Source organism: Lissotriton helveticus, chromosome 4_1 (assembly GCF_964261635.1).
Source record: "Lissotriton helveticus chromosome 4_1, aLisHel1.1, whole genome shotgun sequence".
NCBI classification, from domain to species: domain Eukaryota; kingdom Metazoa; phylum Chordata; class Amphibia; order Caudata; family Salamandridae; genus Lissotriton; species Lissotriton helveticus.
The window spans coordinates 1,636,752,512-1,636,773,619 of record NC_136063.1 but is presented as its reverse complement, the minus strand read 5'-3'; the positions used below and the strand labels follow the sequence as shown (position 1 = coordinate 1,636,773,619).

The 21,108-nt window shown below is 42.5% G+C and overlaps 1 protein-coding gene across 2 annotated transcripts in view; it reads left to right on the top strand.

Annotated features, from left to right (window-relative positions):
• The window catches only part of STAC (SH3 and cysteine rich domain), a 1,007,531-nt gene that overhangs the window by 814,389 nt on the left and 172,034 nt on the right, over positions 1–21,108 (top strand). Inside the window, exon 8 of one of the 2 annotated variants that reach the window (XM_078685878.1) lies at positions 13,513–13,543. The exons of the other annotated variant lie outside the window; for it this stretch is intronic. Coding sequence (XP_078542004.1) covers positions 13,513–13,543 — 31 coding nt within the window. The remainder of the gene's footprint in view (positions 1–13,512; positions 13,544–21,108) is intronic. 2 annotated transcript variants of the gene reach the window in all.

Sequence of the window (21,108 nt, the reverse complement as noted above, 5' to 3'; positions counted from 1 at the left end):
GTTTTTCTGGAGCATCAGGGCCTCTGAGCCCCAATACTGACAAACACCTTCAATTTTATAGCTAAGATGGGCCCACCTGGAAGCAATCGATAATCGTTCCTTTATTGATAGTACAGCCAAGCTATGAGGAGTTTGCTACTCAATAGGCTGGAGGAATGGGTGGCAGAAAGGAATATTCTAACAGCATCGCAGTATGGTTTTAGAAAGGGCAAAGGGACCATCAACCAGTGCCTCAATCTGTGCATGGTGATTGCCAAATTTACGATGGCCAAGATAAGCCATATTTTTATGGCCTTTTGGATCTCTCGGCCGCATTGATTGCTTCTCCCATTCCAACTTGTGGGCTATTATGGAGACCATGGGTGTTAATGTACCTAATATTGATTTTATAAGGCAGATGTACCCACGGGCAACTGCTTGCATCATTATGGAGGGGGAGTGTGCCAAACCTTTTGATATTAAGGAGGGTGTCAGACAGGGCTCCGTCCTCGCACCATTCCTGTTTTCTCTCCATGCAAACAGGGTGGAAGCAATTTTGGCTGGGAGTGTCAGACTTGTACCATGTATTGATTCAGCCCCTCTCCCGATACTGCTCTATGCAGATGATGCAGTGCTTATAGCCAGAACTGGTCGAGCATTGTAGAGACTCATAGAGGAGTAACCTACTTTCTTTGAAAGTTTGGACCTCCACATGAATGAATCTAAGTCTTACGTACTTATTGCTGGTGCACACTCAATGAAACTTCCAGCTTTCCACTTAGATCATAGTAGGGTGGAGGTGGCGGAAACATGCTCATATTTGGAGATCCTATTTGACGGGAAGATGACATCGAAAAATATAGTCCTAAACAGAGCCCTCCCAGTAGAAAAAAGTGGAACAGCCATTTTTAGCTTTCCAAAGAAAATGGGGCCTAAACCCATTCCTGATATTTAAGGCAAATATGCAGCCAAAGCTACTGCTATTGCTTCGTATGGGACAGCGATATGGGGGATGGCGGACATTGATCCCCTTCAGCGAATCGAGGATGCTTTTGTTAAAAGACTGTTATCTGCCCCGCAGCTTTCAAACTGTATATGCCACAGTGAATTGGGGTTACCATATATTTCAGACACTATCTTGCTTGCGCCAATATTACTTTGGAATTTGATCTGGAGAAGGGAGAATTTAACCCTAAACCAATCTGTAGTGAGGGATTGTTTAAAATTGGTTTTTGCACATAAGATCCCATGGTTGCAGTATGTCAAGGACTCTCTGGCTGATTTGGGACTACGAGATTTATTTGAGTCCCCCTCTCCCTGCGCGCTTATTCCAAGGCGAGGCTCAAGGAGATTTTTCTGACCAAGGCCGCCGCAAATAGATGGGAGTTAAACAAAAATAAAAGCACAGTTGGGATATATCAAATGTCCCCTCCCATTAAATATAGCGTGCAGTCCTACTTAGCTTCTGTTCAGAATTTACAGCATCGCTTTACCTTGATAAGGTTTCACTTAAATTACACCCCACTGTTGCTTGTGGCTAACGCTTATTCATCAAGTGAGCTGACCTTATGCCCTTGTGATGTGCATATTATTCTTCTGCTCATTTTACACCTCCCAGAGGAAAATATTTATTGCTCCTCTCCTGAGCCGATACAATTTCACCCAGCATTATTTTTTATCCAACAACTTGATGTCCCACCGGTGTGACATGCATTAGCATAGTTTCTTTGGCTTCTCTGAAGAGTAGGCAATGTTACCGGGATTGTGATACAAGAGTCTGAGTCGACAGATTGATTTTCGACAACTATCCCTGATGGTAAATTGTAAAACCTATGATTATTTTTGTCTTGTGTATGTGTTCCGTCTAGTACATAAATACTTTATTTCGTGAACATTATAATGAACTAAATAGATGGGCCGCTTGAATGTTAAACTACATTCTTGTATTGATGCTAAGTAAATGTCTGTATAGGTATGTAGTCTTTTATGAGAAGATGATAATTTATGATTTTGTCTATTTACAGCTGGTCTTAGCATGGTTTTTAGGATTTTTTCGCTTTTAATTATGCCGGTTTGATTTTTATTCATGTAGTTTTTATGCTATGGAAATTAAGCGAAATAAAGTTCTTTGAATAATAACTTTGGGCCATATTATCAAGAACGGGGTTAAAATTATCGCCGCTTTAGGGGCAGGAAACTGCAGCTAAAGCGGCGATAATGGGCTTGATAATATGCCCTTGTGAATTCCCATAGAAGCCCAGGTTCACACCAGAACCTTGGCTTCTATAGGAATTCACAAAGGCATATTATCAAGCCCTTTATCGCCGCTTTAGAGACAGTTTCCTGCTGTTAAAGCTGTGATAATTTTAACACTGTTTTTGATAATATTCCCCTGTTGGTATCCTATCATGACAAAGTCAGTTAGACAATTCAAATCAAGTGACTGAAGATCCACCTTTAATCTTATCTCCAAAGGTTTTGTGTGATCATTGCATCGCATTGATTTTTGTAGATTCATTTTGACTAGTTCTACAGAGAAAATCAATCTACATGCAAATAGAATTGATTAAAGAAATAAACATGAAACATTGGCTTGTTATATAATGTAAGAATTTTCGTCTATATATGGTCCTTCTGTACTAGAACACATAACTAAGTTAATTGATATTCAGAAGTCTGCACAAGACATCTTGGGAAAAAGCAAAAACTGCTTATAATTGCTGTACTGATTGCAAAAGAAGTCCTGCAACTCAATATGTCACAAGTGAGAAGGGGCCAGATGAATGACCATTCCGTTTTGCGGGTCACAACTTGGAATAGGTCGCAGACACATTTTGTGATTCCCAATGGGTTCGCAAACTACTTGCCCCATCAATATTCATGAGGCACGATGCAATTTGTGACCCATTGGGAATGGGCAATAAAAATGGTCGTACATCTGGCCCAAGATGTGGTTACTTAGGCAAAAAAAGGCATTTGAAAAAAATTTCTAAATTACAATCTGAGTTTGTGGGCTTATTGAAATTTCCCCAGTTCATGAAATCCAGGCGATTTTTCATGTGTCTTTGTTAAAACCATGATCTGCAAAGACATGTCTTGGTTCACATTCTATACAAGTTTAGTTGAATTGAAAAAAATAATATGAGATACAAAAGATTGTGGATGCAAGAATTGTAAAAGGTTTGCAAAATGTTAAAGATCAAAAGGAACTTAGTCCTGATCAATGATCATGGGAACCTGCTTACAATCTTCAGTCTCCATGTTTGTTCCAAGACTTCTATGAAAGACACCCTAACAAACCAGGATCCCCACTACTGAGACAGCAGCATTTGGCAGGGACTGTCTGGAAGTAGGCCTGAAAAAATCTATTGTATTGTGTATATACTTTTATGGTCACATCGACCGAAATAACGTTTTTCTGAACTGAACTGAACTGAAAATACTGCTAACCAGTTAGTGGTGCTCATGCTTATGGCAATGGTACTCCAATTCTGCTGGTGCTAGGTTCCTTTCAGTGAATGAAATGTTAGAGATGATCATAGTAATAATAATAAACTTTATTGCGTGATTAATAAAAATCTTTGCAATGACTCTTTAAAAAAAACATTTGAGTAGATACATGATGAAGAGTTTTACAAAAACTGTTAAAAACAATAAAAGAGAGTTAAAAATGTGGACAAAAGATCCGTGCAAACTGTTGCAATACATTATGTTTGTAAAAAAAGAGCAGTTCAAGATTTACTAAGTCTTTGTTAGTCAAAAAAGAGTTTTCTTAAGATGCAAAAGCAGGTCTTTTTGAGTCAAGTTCAATCGCTGGCTTCTGGATTTTGGATTGTGTTAACGGTTTTCATGAAGCGCACTAAACTGCAGGCTAATTGGATATCTTCTCCCTTGAAGCTGATCAACAGGGTTAGTCTGCGAGTTCGCACACCATTTTGATTCCAGAGCTGTGTTAGTTGGCCCCTTCGGGCTCTGTCTAGAGCTTTGCAGCTACATAACAAGTGCAGAACGTCCTCCATTGGGTTGTCGCAAAGCCTGCAATTGGAATTCTATTCCAGGCATTTCCATGGGGGGAGATGTACTTTTGACGGAATTACCCCCATCCTCAGCCGCAGGAAATCTTCCTTCACCTTCCTTGAGAAGCTGGTACTGAGGTATGGCTGAGGTAGGGCGCTAGTGTAGCATTGAATCACGAACCACCCATGTGATCTCCTGGTTAGTGCTGCTTTGTCTTCTTCCATGGAAAGAGTTTTCACTGTCTTGTTTACAAGGCGCTTGAAGCACTTGTGTGAGCAGCTCGAGTGCCAGAGGTCTTTTAATGCAAGGGATTTTATAGCTGCTTGAAGGTAGGCCGTGGCGGGGGATCCCTTGTTTGTCTCCTGCTCTTTCCAAAGGTGGACGGTCAAGGAGTCTGGTTCAGCGTTCTTTATTTTGTGCCAGCATTTTGCATATGCGCCTTTACGTGCAATTTGCTGCTTCTGTAACCCAAACTCCAGCCTTAGCTGTGCTGGGGAGGTGTGGGGGGGGGGAGTGAGAAGAGTATTCGGAGTGTTTTACTGACCACATTGTCTAGAGTGACCTTGTCTCTCCCTCTCATACATTCACTGCCATATGTTATTGATGGTAACAGTTTTGCGCGAAATATGTCCAGCAAGGGGATTAAGTTTGGGCCCCCTATTTTGTTCTTGATGTTTTTTAAAGTGATGGCCAGTGAAATCCCTCTGTTTTTTATTGTTGTTGCATGTCGCTGGAATGAGCCGTTGGAATCAAAAATTATCCCCAGATATTTATATTCTTTAACTGTTTCCATTTTGAGGTCATGCAGAGACCATTGAAATGTTTGCTTTTTTGATTTTTGATTAAAAACCATCACCATCGATTTTTCCATGTTTATGGTCAGGCCGTTTTTATCGGAGAATGTACTTGTTGAGTTGATTAGATGTTGCAGGCCTACTGGGGTGTGGCTGATTAGTATCAGATCGTCTGCATATAATAAGTTTGACAGTGTAAGACCCCCTAGCTTTGGGGCGTGATGGTTGCAGTTGTCCAGATCTTTAGAAAGGTCAGACATAAAAAGGTTGAACTGGGTCGGTGCGAGGACGCACCCCTGGTTCAGTCCTTTTCTGGTTGGGATTTCTTTTGATAAACAGTTGCCGGCCCCCAGTTTTATTCGGATCCAGGGGTCTGAATGTAATAAGATCAATAAATTGAGCAATTTTGAGTCCACCTCCCACTTTGAAAGTTTTGACCACAGTTTCCCTCTGTCAATGCTATCAAAAGCGGCTGAGAAGTCGATGTAGCACGCATATAATGTTTTTTTATGTTTAATGGCAGCATCTATCAGCAGGGAGAGGGCTAGAATATTGTCGAGGTTCCTAGATTTTTTGGGAATCCAGTCTGGCTGATAGAGATTAAATTTTTATTTGATGCCCAGGAGGTTAGTTCTTCCAAGAGTAGCCCTGAAAAATATTTTGCATCAATATCTATAAGAGCTATAAGTCTGTAGTTCTTGGCCTCATTCTTGTTGCCTTTTTTATAGATAGGAGCTATTATTGAACCCCTCCTGGAGGACGGAAATTGTTCTGTCATCCAGGTTTCTACAAAGAGCGGGAGGAGTTGTTCAGCCCAATAGGTTGGATCTTGTTTATAGACAATGGGAGGAATTCCATTTGGGCCTGGGGCTCCCTCCTTCCCTCCTTCCGTCCTTTCGCAATTCGTCCCTTCAGTTGTTTAATCGAACTTGGGAAGTTGGTGTCCACAGCTAGGGGCGTTAGGGCCGTCGCAATCGGCATACTGAGTTCCGGATTTCGATGGCCCATGCTTGGTATTTCATAATTAAAGTGTTTGAGCTGATAGTTTACCCAGGATACCTCTGTGATGTGGGAGTTTACTCCAGGGGCATTCGGATTATCTAGTTTATTAACGGTTTTCCAAAATCTTGCACTGTTATTATTTTTTGAAACATAGAGAAGTTTTGACCAAGTTTTTTCCGCAGCTTCTTGTTTGATTCGCCACAGGATTTTATTCTTTTTGCACTTTAGTGACCTCAATTTAGACACTGAGTCATTGTCACTCCCGTCTTTCCGCAGCTCGCGAAGTGTTCTGTTGATGGCTGTTTTTACTGCCCTTAAATTAGGCGTTAGAGAGGATTGAGGGTAATTTTGTGGGTTGCTTGTCGGGCTAGGCGATGTTTTATTTTGGCATATCCGTACGTCGGTTTCTTTGGCGACGTTAAGCTTAGTGTTCTTTAGGCCAAAGGATTTCAAGAAGGACTCCCAGGCGAGTATTTTGTTATCGTTCAACTCAGCAGCACTTTCCCAGCACGACTTTGCTTCTTGCATTAATCGAACTGGGTCGCTAGTGTTGCACTTAATTCTATTGCATTTTGCTGAGGTCGTTAGCTTTGGAGCATTTGCTGGAAAAGTTAGCGCAGTCCCTTGTGCCCTCAGTGTCAGTTTTTGCGGGAGGTGGTCGCTGCAGTCAAATATTCCGATTTTAAAATCTTGTACTAATGCGAACAGAGAAAAAGACAAGAAGGTGTAGTCGATCGCCGATGATGTGATCGAGTTGTGGAAGGTTGCTGCTTGGGGACGATTCCCCGGCGATCGCCCATTTACCGAAATCAGACCCAAATTAGTTAGGTCTTCTGTTAGGCTTTTTGATAAGTTTGTTTGTTTGCCCCAAGGGCACACTTCCAGAGGTGGGATCCCCCTGACATACAGATAATCTTCCATTGGATAGTTCTTCCCTGATGATTTCGAAAGGAACATATTAAAATCTCCTGTCACAATAAGGTTCGGATTGTCTACTTCCGTTATTAGTTTGTTCAGTTCTGTCACCAGGGCAGTGGCGCCATTTTTTTTCCCCTTTGTGTGCAGATAGGTATTAACCAGGATAGGTGCTTGCCTATTGGAACCCGGTGTTGATATTTCCAGCTGGACTGCAGTGATCCCGTTTTCAGTTCCCGAAATGTTTTTATTTAACAGTTCTTTTACATGGTTTATTGTTTGTATCGAGGTGTATATCGTTAAACCACCTTTCTCATGACCGAATTTTGAGGTTTTCCTTGCTGGGAGGTGGAATGTTTTAAAGCCCTGAAGATGGAGCGGTTCTGCTGACCAGGTTTCTTGTAACAGTATTAAGTCATACTGCTGAAAATATAGCAATAGATCCTTGTTGGTTATTTTTGCTCTTAGACCGTTTATGTTCCAAGAACACAATTTAAGCGACCGATTTATATTTGAGGGGGTACCGAATCGCTCTGCAGATTGTCATTGGCTGCACTGTCTGAAGTTAATTGTTTTTGCGATCCATTCCCATTCTTGAGATGATCATAAAGTACCGGTGCTGGTTGGACTTAGGCTGCTCATGCATTGAAGATATACTGCTTGGCAGCATGCTAGCAATGAACTATGATTTCTAGTTGGCCATGAACTCTTGTTTGGTCCATGTGCATAAATGAATGTCATGTATATTCTATACAGAAGTCAAAACTATACCACATCTTCCACAAGAGAGTGTGTAGTCACAAAGTCTTAACTGGTCCAAACATAGGGAGAAATAATAGTGCACTTGTATATTTGAGATTTTTTTTTTTGCATGTTTAGTTTTCAGGAATTACTTTTCTGATATCCAAGTATAGTGACGTGGTTACACAGAGAGAGTACTCAGGTATATTCAGTCACAACTGCAAATACTTAGATTATCTATGTCTAGTATAGATTCACTACAGATCTCATTGAGCAGCTGAGTTAATGAGGCAAAGCGGTGGAGTCCTGTGTCTCTGTTTCTTATTTTATCTTATTCCCTCTTTCCCACTTCTAACATAGGGAAAAGCTCACAGAAAAGGGCCATGCATCTCCAGGCCTGAGTGGTTATTCTCCATTCCCCGTAGGCAGGATACACTAACCAGGTTAGTCTCACTGAAAAAGATACCTTCTCAAAGTCTGGCGCAAAGAGTTCCGTTTGGAGTGGAGGAGGCCACAAGGAGCAGGTCTGGCATTGCGGAAGGTTGTAGCTGTGGCGCAAAGATCCAGTCGGTCTCGCAGATGGTCATTGATGGAGCTTTGCACTGGCGTTCACCGCGGGCTGTCATTGCTGTACTGCAAAGTGAAGATCTCACGTTACCGGTTGTCACTGTTGGTCACTGTAGCGTGAAGAGTCGGGTTCAATGGAGCTTCAATTTGGAGTTTGTCAAAGGCGGCAGATTCTTGGCACCAACAGGTCAGTTCACTGTCATGAAGAACCCAAAACTTGAGGATTTCACTTTTCTTCACAGGAGGAGCTCTACTGATGCCAGCTAAAGGTTCAGGACCACAGGAGGCATCTCTTAGTGATCAGGACTTCACTCCAGTAGAGGCCAACAGAGCTCAGGCAGGTCCAATTGCAAGTCCAGGCAGATCAAATTCAACAGCTTAGCTTGGCACTTGCAGAGAAACCTGCAGAGCTTGTTGTGTCCCTGTAGCTCATACAGGAGGTCGGTCAACTGGCCCTTAGAGTCACTCAGATTACCCTGGGATGAAGGGAGCAGGTCCAGTCTTCCTTCACAGAGAGCAAGACAGTCCTCAAGCAGCAGGGCAATTCTGTGATAGCAGCAGGGCAGTCCTCTGGGGGTGGTGGGCAAGACAGTCCCTCTTCTATAATGTCCACAGGTCCTAAGGTATACTGAAGAGTGACTGTGGAGCTCCAATATTTATACCTGATATCAGTCTCTGAGGTTAGGTGAGTTCCTAGAATACCTCCCTATCTGGTGCGGGAAGGTTCTTCCCTTCCCCTGTCAAGGTTCCAAGAAGTCTGGGGTGACAAAAGATAAGTGTCGGATTCCTTTGTGTGTACTGGAGGCAAGCCCATTGAAATATAAGTGGGGCAAGGTACAATCCTGCCCCCACCCATCCTGGCAGGATGGTCCATCTTGCCGACACCTTTGTGTGACTGTCTGGAATGAAAAAACACATCCCCACCAGCAGAAACATTTACAGTCATGGATACTGGCAGAAGGCACAAATAGTAAGGACAAGAAAATGGCAACTTTTTTAGAGTGGCATTTTCAGAATTGTGACTTACATTCAGACTTTACCTTTAAAGAGGATTTTAAATTACAATTAATTTGAGTTGAACCAACAGGTCTCTACCTGTTCCAAGTTAGCACATATTAAATATAATAACGTAATCCAGTGTAAGTCAATAAGAAAGATAGGCCTTACAACAGTGTAGAACAACTTGAAGAGTTTTTCCCTGTTGGGACATGTAAAACTTAAATCCACATGTCCTACTTTTTCAATACAGTGCACCGTGCCCTATGAGCCTTAGGGACCTACCCTTGGGATAGGTATTACAACTGTAGGTCTAGACCTGGCAAAAGGTTTATTTTACCAGGTCGAAATGGCAGTTTAAAACTGCACCACAGGCTGCAGTGGCAGAAATAAGACATACTTTAAAAGAGCTACTTCAGTGGGTGGCACAATGAGTGTTGCAGACCCACTAGTAGTATTTAATTTACAGGCCCTGGGTGCAGGTATTACCATTTACTAGGGACTCATTAGCAATTTAAATGTGCCAATTAGGTGTACTCCAATTTTACCATGTTTTAGAGAGAGAGCACACACACTTTAATAGACAAAAAACTAAAGCTAACAAAAACAAAACCAGCAAAACAGGAGAAGTGAAGCTAAAACCTTTGGGGGAAGACCACACCTAGGTTGTCAGGTCTAACGTGTCCCTCACAACTGAAAGCAGGGAGAACTAACCAACACCCTTGGGGTATTTCGTATCCCTTAAGTGGAAGAACCTGGAAAGATCATCATGAATTGGCATTATCAATTACCGGACAATATTTCACTGAAAAGTCCATTCTCTGTAGGAAGATGGACCACCTCCTCAGATTGGGATTCTCACCTCTCTTCTGCATTAGCCATCTGAGGGATCAGATTTTTTTCTGAACATTGAAGTGCATCCTAAACAAATATGGTCTCAACTTCATCAGTGCCCAGACCACTGCAAAGGCTTCCCTAGCAATTGTCGCTGACCTCGGATCCCTGGGACATAGCCTCCTGCTAATGAAGGCTACTGGTTGGTGTTGGCCCTCTTCATTTAGCTGTGAGAGCCCAGCCTCTAAGCCATGCTGTGAGGCACCCATCTGGACAATTAACTTTTTAGGGAAGTCAGGAATCTTGAGTACAGGTGCTGTACACACCTCCTTCAAGGTGTCAACAGGTTTCTGGCAGGCCTATGTCCAGATCATTGTTTTGGGCTGCTTTTTAGATGTTCTCTTTGTCACGGTGGCAACAGAGGTGTCATATCCCTTAGCAAATCTCCTGTAGTATCTGATGAGTCCTAAGAAGTCTATCACCTCAGTATAGATTTTGGTGGTGGCTGCCAACATGGTCTGACTTTTTGCCTGGAGGGGTTGCACTTTCCCACACCAGCTTGGTGACCCAGCTTATCTGACACTTGCTGGCCTTGATATTCCGACCTGCCCATTGTAGGGCCTCCAGGAGGTGGAAAAGATGGTTCTCCCAGCAAAAGCTGAAGACTGTAATGCCATCCAGATAGGCAGCACTGAAAGCCTCCATCGCAGCCAGGACTCTGTTGACCAACCTCTGGAATGTGGCTGGGGCATTTTTTAACACAATGGCCATCACTGTAAACTGAAAATTAAGTTTGAGACCCATCCAATTGTAATTCGAAGGGCATGTTTAAAACTACACAGGTAGCAGAGTAACATACAGCCACCGTGTCTTGGTTTGTGCACTATGGGTGCCTGTCTGTTTTTGAGCCCGTTGTACAGCGTCCATTCCACATTTGTGCATCCGGTTAGACATTTAAGCATGACATGAACACTAGTTGTTGTGTATTGCAGGTGTGATAACATGCAATATTAAGAATCACATGTCAATTGACACATGTGTTCACATAAGGGTCATGCTATTGTCTTGCTTCATGATAGTCACAACGGGTAAGTCCTTTCAGCTGGTTCACACCGTATAGGGCATGCAGTGGTTCATTTCATACATCTGAAATGTGTTGATTTTAACCACTGTGCCTTTGGGTGTTCTTTGGCACAAGATATACATATGTCTAACTATCGTGTATGATTTTAGAAGCCTTTATGTGCAATTGATGTGTAAATGCGATGCACCAATATAAAAGTTATTATACATTTGTACTGTAGGGAAACACAACTTTGTCTTTCATTGGTCCTGAGGCGGTCTAAATTAAATATGTCTGAAACACATCGACCTTTGTAATTTGGAGGAATCTATGGGGTCAACATGGATTATGGATTGATTAACTCTTAAATGCAAGGAGCAAGCAAATGAACAGTGTTCTTCGTCTTTTTCCCTGCTGCGTTGGACTAACTGTGGGTCGATTATCTGCTAAATAAATTAACAAACACCCGCACCCGCACCCGTACCCTTCACAACATACTAAGGACAGAATATATTTGTGTAGTAATTTGTCAATGTAATAATTTTTTCTATGTATAGTGTATATATGTTCGAATTTATTTGTGAAAATAATATATATATTTAGCCTAGTGACAATTCCTAATGCATTCAAACCGCCAATGATACATTATTGTTTAATAGTTAAGGCATATCAGAGGTTCTGATCTATTCCCATAACTTCCTCTATTTTGCCTATATTGAAGCCCAGGATGTATCAGGTTTCTCAGACAGACTAATTTTATGGCGTCCTGTATCCCTGCACCAAGTTCTGCCAATCTCGTTATGAGGCCTACTGTCACAGCAGGGGTGTTGATGAAAGGGACATGATCAATCATCAGTTTCAAATATTCCCTTATATGTTGGACAAAGGACATAATCAATATTATAAATACATACTTTACTCTAAAGTTCCTGTGTTGAAGTAGCAGTGTTAGTACGACCATTCAAACATTGTAGTGAGAAAACATTAAACAACACCTGTCATGCCCCTATGTGGTTTCCTATTTGAAAGAATAGGTGCAAGCATCTCAAATTGAAAATGCAATGACATTGAACTGGAGTTGCTATCATTCTTGAGGAAGAGATTCACTTTTGTCTAATATGAGTGGGGTAGCTGGGGATTAATTATTTAATTATTGCTCAAAATGTCAAATGAATTTCACATTTTAAAATAAACATTAATCTGATGCAATAATTGTACGTCATTTTCAGCATCAAATATGGAACACTTTTAGGACATATATGTTTTTTATTTCAGTTTATTTGTAACTTGCCTTACCCTGAGCCCTTTATGCCTCAACTAGGTTTGCATTATTTTTTATTTATATTGCGCGATCAGAACGCTTTACATGAGCATCAGTTTAGTTACAGATGGACACATGCATTTTTTAGGCACGGGGAGATTAAGTGATTTGCCCAGAATCACAGGATGTTGAGCGTCCGTGCCGTGACTCGAACCCCGCTACCCAGCTTCGATGTCGACCGCTCTAGCCGTACGGTTACATCCTCTCAAGCTCCAGTGCATACATGTACACAAAAATACATGCATCCTCATCTGTCTGTGTGAAGTGTAATCCAGCGGGGTTAAAAGATTACCATATCTCCTATAAGTATTTTCTTACAGTTTTTCTTTGAATTGTTGTGGGTCGTGCATTCTTTCTTTACCTTACCTGTATTGCTTATTTGTGTAGTCGATTCCAGCATCGCACTTCCCTCAAATTAAGCGTAGAGCTTGTGCTACACTACTAAATACTGAGACAAGGGGTTTTGGTGTGCCTTTGTAAGAATCACTCTGATGCCCTTGTTGTTAAAAATTTAGCGTAAAGTAGATATGTATTTTAGACTCCTTTACCCTGAGGCTGCCAGTCCTCAGCAAAGTGCAATTAAGGCATGAGGGGCCATATTATCAAGAAAGGGCAGGAAACTGCCGCTAAAGCAGCAATAATGGGCTTGATAATATGCCCTTGTGAATTCCCATAGAAGCCCAGGTTAACACCAGAACCTGGGCTTCTATAGGAATTCACAAGGGCATAATATCAAGCCCATTATCGCCGCTTTAGCGGCAGTTTCCTGCCGATAAAAGCGGCGATAATGTATCACCATTTCTTGATAATATGGCCCGAGGTTCTCACACCTCCTTGGAGTAAGGGTCACATTCACCACTCTACGGGGCACGCCGAGCAAGAACCAAGTAGGTTTTTCGGTCTGATGAACAGAAGCGACAAGAGACGGAATCCTGTCAACTTGGTAACGCTGGTGCCCATGAAGCGATAGTTCCGCTTCTAAGCGTTTTTTCAAAAAAGAAAAACGCACTCTTTTTCACGAGACCACTATTTATGGTCTCTATCTTGAACTAGGGCAGGACGCTCCTTAGCGTGGGCGGACCACCCAGTTCAAATCACCACGGTCCTGATGAAAACCCTTGAATCCATGTATGGGTTGAAACATGTAGACCTTTTTTAAACAATAGTTTTGTATATTCACATTCACATAGCACACTTTTGCTATTTTTATATATTTTAAATACTACTTTTGACACCAAAGCCTTCCTAATTAGGCAAAGGTGCCACACTTTAATATTACCAAGGGTTCAAGCACTCAAGAATAAAATACTTGAAGTGAGTAGTGTTGGCCCTTTTTAAACACAATTTTGATAGTTTTGAACACATAAAAAACAAAACCAGCTCCACTGTAATCAGGTGTCGCAGCACACCCTGTAGGCACTCGGCCTATGGGGTGGGACCCCGATGATGAAGCATGTCACCAACCAGGTTGGTGAGTGAGGGGTCTTCTATAAGGATATGTATTATCCGACAACAGGTTGGGGCAAAATGTGCTGACCAGAGCATTTGTGCTCATTGTTAGAGAGTTATTTCTCTCTACCTACGAGGGGTTACTCCTCTACTGTTTTTTCACATTCACCATCACAGGGAAAAAAGGTGTAGGAGCAACTTATGGCGCAATGCCTTCGAATGTCATAGAATGAACTTTAGACATAGATACAGACAAACATACACACGCACACACCACAAACATAATCACACACACCCTAATCACATGAGCTTGTGCGGAGGCAACAGATGCAGCGATGAGGATCGCTTCATGTAAAACATCAGAAAATGCAAGAATCAGGTTAGGAAAGTAGCGCAACACGGTTGTTGCTGTGTCTGTGAACATATGTGGTGTAACCTGGAACTAAGCATCACGGAGCAGATTTACAAGCCCCTTACGCCACTTTTGCGTCCCCTTTCCCATGTTAAAAGTGACAAAAAAGTGGTGCAAGGGGCTTGTAAATCTGCCCCCACACTGCGATTTGTATCTACCCAAAACCTCACACCGCCACAATGCTCCTGTGCACAATACAAGGACAACAACATATTGAAGATATAAAAGTGACTACGATTGTGTTAATCTCGTATGTAAATCGGTTTTCGTAGTTGAAGAAACATGGAAAAAATATCACATTCCAAATTCTGGTTATGGCTATTCTTTCGACCGCCCTTGCAAACTTAGTTATAATCTTTGCCCCACAAGATGTGTGCAGGGTTATCTTCCACAGTGGAACAATAATCAAGTGAATAAAGTGTTCAACCCACATGGACAGGTTGCCGCCCTTCATGCCACAGGATATATTCCATTCCATACAAGTCTTTATAGATATGTTTTCGGCTCTTTTGTCCAGCCCGCAGTCATTGGACATTTATCACCTCAAGCCAGTTCTTAAATGCAAATTCGAATACATTGCACAAAAAACCTATATCTGCCTGGACGTGTTTTGTTGGCCTAGTGCTCCCTCCCCCAAGACTGATGACACCTCCATCAAGTTGATTTTACTTCTTAATAGCTTCTGTCTTGTTATCATACCTTGAAGGTCGTCATATCATTTCATTTCAACATTGGCCTTCGAAAGTAATTGTCAAGGATGTTTCATAAACCGTGTATGAATGGAACATCTCAAGAACGGGCTTTTCTACCCCAGGTCAATGTCGGAGAGTAAACCACGGCTGCAAAGTTTGGCTTTGTTGGCTCTCAGAATTCTTTTCAGCTCCACGACACGCAGGCTTAGCCTTTAAATCATTGTGTTGAGTTAGAATAAATGTTATTATTCACATTTTCATATTTAAAGACATTTTTCAATAATTCATCTGTCAGTTCTATTTCCGTCGCTCTGGAATGCATTACTTCCAACAAAGGGGTGCTGGATTGGATCTTGCAGGAGGTCCTTTTGTCTACTACTAACTCAAGAGGTAGATTTAAGTTTGAAGCACACAAAAGGTTTTTGTCTGCAGGAATAAGGAAACAGATGAGCGTGTGTCCTGTAGATTTTCTGCAATGCTATCTTTTCATCTTCATTATTTTGCCTTGGAAGGCAAAGACATAGTGCAGTTTTTTCAGTATGCAAAACGCCAGTGTGTTCACTAACCTGTGTGAAAAAAACAGGCTTCTTCCAACCAGTCATGAATTTGTGTTAGGCTTAATAATAAGTTGCGGCGAAACATATTACTTTATATCGGACTGTTAGACTTGGCTTTTTCAGAGGGTTCACCCCTAGGATCTTTGCTTTTTGGCCTCCTGTTTTTGATCTTGTTTTGGTTGGTTTTAGGACACTGGGCACTTTACCGCTGCTCTTCAGTGCTAAAGTGCATATGCTCTCCTTTTAAATTGTTTGTACGGATTGGTGTTTCCATGATTGACTTATTTGGTTTACTATTAAGTCCCTAGTACTGTGCACATGTGTGCCCTGGGTCTGTAAATCAAATGCTACTAGTAGGCCTACAGCACTGATTGTGCCACCCACACCAGCAGCCTGTCAAAGGTTCCCAGACCCGTCACTGCAGTGTCTGCATGAAGTTCTTACTTCCATGTCGACCTGGCAAGTGCCCCCACTTGCCAGACCCTAACCTTCCCTTTTCTTGAATGTAAGACACCCCACAGGTAAGCCCAAGATACCCCATGGGCAGGGTGCAGTATATGTGAAAGTTAGGACATGTACTGGTGTTTGTGACATGTCCTGATAGTGAAATACTGAGCATTTGTTTTTCACTATTGAAAGGCTATCTGTTCCATATGATAGGATGGGAGTTAAGTTGTAACATTTTACAAGTATAACTTCCCATGGAGACAAGATAGGAAGATGGAGTTTAGGTTCTCTGAACTCAGAATTTAGTAACACATATTTCAGTAAAGATTGTTCTTAAATTGTGGGTCTGAAAATGCCACTTTTAGAAAGTAAATGAAAATAAACTAAATATTTAGCTGACCATTTATTGGGCTGCCAACTATTTAAGCAGGCTCAGACCAAAATAAGGAATAAGATGGTCTACATCCTTTAATTATTCGTTGCTTTCCATTATTATTCTTTTTGTGAGTTCACAAGACAGATATGGACTATACTTCACAATTACATAACATCAAGACAAAACTAAAAAAAAAAAAGAAAATCAGAACAAATGGCAAATGTCAATCAATATAAACTATCACCAGTCAGGAGAGAACAACAATAAGGTAAGCCATATTTCAGTCAATACAAATTTTAGTGAAAAAGGCTAGGGTTACCAACCAACGGGGATAAAACATTTCACGCAACAGAGGATGTACATTTTGAGCCCATTATTTCTTTCAGTCGCTATACATGTTTTTATAAGAACTCTTCCCCTGATGGTGATGCGTGCCAACGCGTTTTATTTGAAGGGATTCTCTTCAGGGCTAGGACTGGATTCTATTTATAAATCTGAGATCCACTTCATCTGTACTCCTGCACCTGGAACTGTTGTTTCAGCTGCCACAGAGGGAAAAAGCAACACCGACATCGGCGAGCGACACCGTGACCTACAACAACGCTGTGGGAACCACTCTTAAAGTGCACAATGCACTGCCCAAACTTGCACTGCAGCCCTAATGGCTGCCGACACCACACCGTATGGAATCTGATGCCGTCACCCAGTCAGCGGCCTGCACCGGAGCTGAGGGCACCACTCATGATGCTCATGACACACCACCCCAACTCACTCCACAGCCCCGACCTCACAGACGCTGGTCCTATCTGCATTGTTAACCAGGAGTAGAGTGCCTGTGCTCCCCATTTAAACATGGTTGAATGAGGCAGCATCTTGTACATTCTAATGCCCCATAATATATTGCACTCCATTTTAGAAATGGGGGTCTCTAGTTGACAATGATTTGCACTTTTGTCCAAGTAGGGACCCTGGCTTCTAGTCAGCGTAAGGGAGTTACACCCTTAGAAAACCCCTGCTCACCCCCCTGGTGGCTTGGCATGAGAAGGCAGGCTTATCTCAGAGGCAGTGTGTAAAGCATTTGTGCACACATACAGTAACGCAGTGAAAACCCTACAAATGGACACCAGACCAGTTTAGAAAAATAGGGACTCTTTCTCTAAACCAAACAAGACAAAAACAGCACAAATCTACCATACATATGTCACTATATCATCAAAAATAAGTTATTCACAAAAATAAAGCTTGTAGCAACAAATAGCTCCCCCAGGGCATGGAGTCGCACAGACCACCATAAAGCATAAAAGCATAAACCTTAAACTCTCTCTGGGGATGTTCTCTTACCACTTCTTAACATTGTTAATGCCTCTTTCATTCAAGGCACATTCCCAGCAGCTCTCAAGATAATTCAGATCCTCTCACTCCTGAAGAAACCTACTGTAGATCCTGATGACCTTGCCAACTACCGGCCCATCACTCACTTAGCATTTATCAGCAAGATCATTGAAAAGCTTTCAATGTTCAACTTCAAGATCACATAATCGCTAAACATCTCCTGCACTACTACCAGTCTGCATTCAGATTATGCTGCAGCATGGAGACCCCAACTTTACGTACCATCAACAATGCGCTCTTGACCACATATGAGGATGATCCTCACCTCCTGATATTGCTGGACCTCTGAGCTGCCTCTGACACAATCAGCCATCCCACCATTATAAGCACCCTGTAGCCTCGAATGGAATTTCTAAGGAAACTGATCAGCAGTGTCTTTCACTACTTCTCTTACCTTTCCAACCAGCACCAATGTGTTCACATGGCACCTCCAGGTCACCAAATATCCCTATCACCAGCTGAGTCCCCGTGGGCTCCATACATTCTCTTGTCATCTTCAGCTGGAGCTGCTTGGTACTCTTCTCCCAGATAACAGCAACAAGATTCACCAATATGTCAACAATGTTATGTTATGTTATGTTAATAAAAAATTTATTGAGCGCACTATCACCGGTTGGTTTCTTGGCGCTGAAATCGACAGTAACATAATCAGGGACGTGAGATGGAGAGTTATTGATATGCTTGTCTGTAAAGCCAGGTCTTTAAAGCTTTCCGAAATGAGAGGAGGCCCTGACAGGTCCGAATCTCAAGAGGGAAGGTGTTCCACAGACAGGGAGCCAAAGTGGCAAACCTGCGGCCGCCAGAGCGCTTGCGTTTAAAGGAGGGTATCTGAAGGAGGCCACGATGGGATGAGCGGAGGTTGCGGGACGGTACGTACTTTGTGATAAGTTGGTCAATGAATTTGGGGCTTTTGCAATGTAATGATTTGATGATCATGCATCCTATTTTAAAGGTGCAACGTTGGATCACCGGAAGCCAATGGAGTTTCATAAGTAAAGAAGTAGCTGAGTGCCATCTGGGTTGATTCAAAATCAATCTTATGGCGTAGTCCTGCACCATCTGGAGGCGTTTCGACAGATAGAGGGGGAGACCTAGATAAATGGAATTCGCATAATCCAGATGGGACAAAACAGTGGCGATCACTACCTGGGTGATTGCCTCCAAGGTGAGAAGACGCCGAACCTTCCGGATTTTTCTTAATTGAAAAAAACACTTAAAGACCACCTGGCCCACTTGGGCTTTTAGCGAAAGATCGCAGTCCACGGTGACCCCAAGCATCTTTGCGGACGGTGAAGGGGTCAGGGCTTGACCCAAGTCTGATGGCCAATTGTGGGGACCCCAGTGTTTGACGCTGTCTCCGGTAATGACTAACTCAGTTTTGCCCGGGTTTAATTTCAACTGGTTTTGGTCCATCCAGGCTTTGATGTTCCTCATGGTCGATTGAAAATTCAAGATGGAAGTTTCAGAATTATCAATCGTGAACAGCAGCTGTAAATCGTCTGCGTAGTTAAATACCATCACCTGTTGATCTCTGAGGGCCTGAATCAGTGGGAGGATATAGAGGTTGAACAGGTGAGGTGACAGGGAGGAACCCTGTGGAACTCCGCATGTGACAGACTGTTTGGTGCCAACTAGATCTCCAAGCCGTACTGCCTGAGAGCGGTTCTCCAAGAAAGACATCAGCCAGCGTGCCGCCGTGCCCCGGATGCCGACCTGTCTGACACGGTCGATCAAGATGGTATGATCGACCGTGTCAAATGCGGCCGACAAATCCAGGAGCACCAGTGCCTGGGGAGAGCGCCTATCTGCACAGTCCCGAAGAGTATCCAGGACTGTGGTTACCACTGCCTCCGTTGAGTGGGCAGGCCGGAACCCAGCTTGATGGGGTTCAAAGCAACCGGATTCCTCTAAGAAGTTAGAAAGGCATTTAGCTACGTGGGCCTCCAGAACCTTTGCCAGGTAGGGAAGTAAGGAAATGGGCCGGTAGTTTGCCTTGCAAGATGGGTCAGCCCCAGATTTATTTAGGAGCGGTATGACTGTCACTTCCTTAAAGGCCATGGGAACTAGGCCGGAGGTCAAAGAGTCGTTCAGGAGAGTATGGGCAGGGGCCGGGAGGGCGGATACAATACACAACTCTGCTTCGGATGTCCAACCCCTCACACACTTCTTGCACATAACTCAGACCTGGCTATCCAGACCTTAATGAAGCTCAATCCAACCAAGACACAATTCCTGTTATTTGTGGAGAACAACAAGAACAATAAACAACATAAAGTATAAACCTGGCTCATTGACAAGAACTGTGACAGCTTTTATCCCCAACTTCACTGAATGCTAAGTTGCTTGATGTCATCTGGATGCCAATTTCACCCTCAAGAAATACATTGCCAAAAACAAAGACAGCCTAGTACCAGTTCTCTCCTCTAAATAAAGTGAAACTGTTTCTTCCAGGATGTAATTTCAGAACTGTTGTTCAAGCCCTCATACTCTTGTATGTGGATGGTGATAATGCCCTACTCCATGGCCTCCCAGTCTTCACACTGTTACCCCTTAGGGACATCCTACACACTGCAGCTCACCCAGGGCTTCAAGCCATATGATCACATCACCCCAATCCTGCTTGCACTCTATTGACTCCTCTTGCCAGACCCCATCATTATTTATACTACCAGCATCTCCTCTTATCTAGCAGAAAAGTTCACCTTCTCTGGTAGATCTCAATGTAGCCGCAGCCAGGACACCATCAGACGGTAGACTAAGAAGTGAGAAAAAAACAAGAAAGCAGGCCTTTTCCATCTATGCACCCAGGATCAGGAAAGAGTTGAAGATTAACCTCTTTCAAGAACAATACATCACAATGGATTGACCGCACACAACCCACCTTCCTTTCTTCTTACACATTGAATTCATGCTCGTTTGTGAACATGTACAGCACTCTGCTGCTTTCTGGCTAGGTTTGTGCTATAGAAATACCACATACAACCACAATGAGGTGAATATATTGAACAAGAGTTGGAGGCGATCCTATGGTCAAAGAAGGTTCTAAACTTAAAGTTCTATAACTGATGAATCTTATTTTATACTAGTGCTCAATGGTGGGGATTTGCTTATGTACATCAACCTTTCTATCTAGTCTAAGGCTCACAATCACATACAACAACTGCATACAGAGAAAAGGGGAATGAAAGACCATGCAGGAAGGTTTAAAAATATGTCCGATTATAATTGTAATTGGTTGAGGTACTCTACTATATTTTTAAAACTAAAATGACGGGTTATGCCTTTAAGATATATGGAGGTTTATCAATCTATCAACAAGAGCCCTTTTTAGTTAATGGCCTAGTTATATTCCAAGGGTTGAATATTGTGTTGTCTGCAAGAATATGGTGACACCATAAGCTCCAATACTGCATGCTCATGATCACATACATATACAAATCACCCATGTTCTCCTTCATTTCTTATATCTTTGTGAAACTATCCTGTTGGCTGTGGGAGGGCCCAGGTCCAACCACTTTTTTCTGTTGTTTTTAAAGTTTGTTTATTTACATATC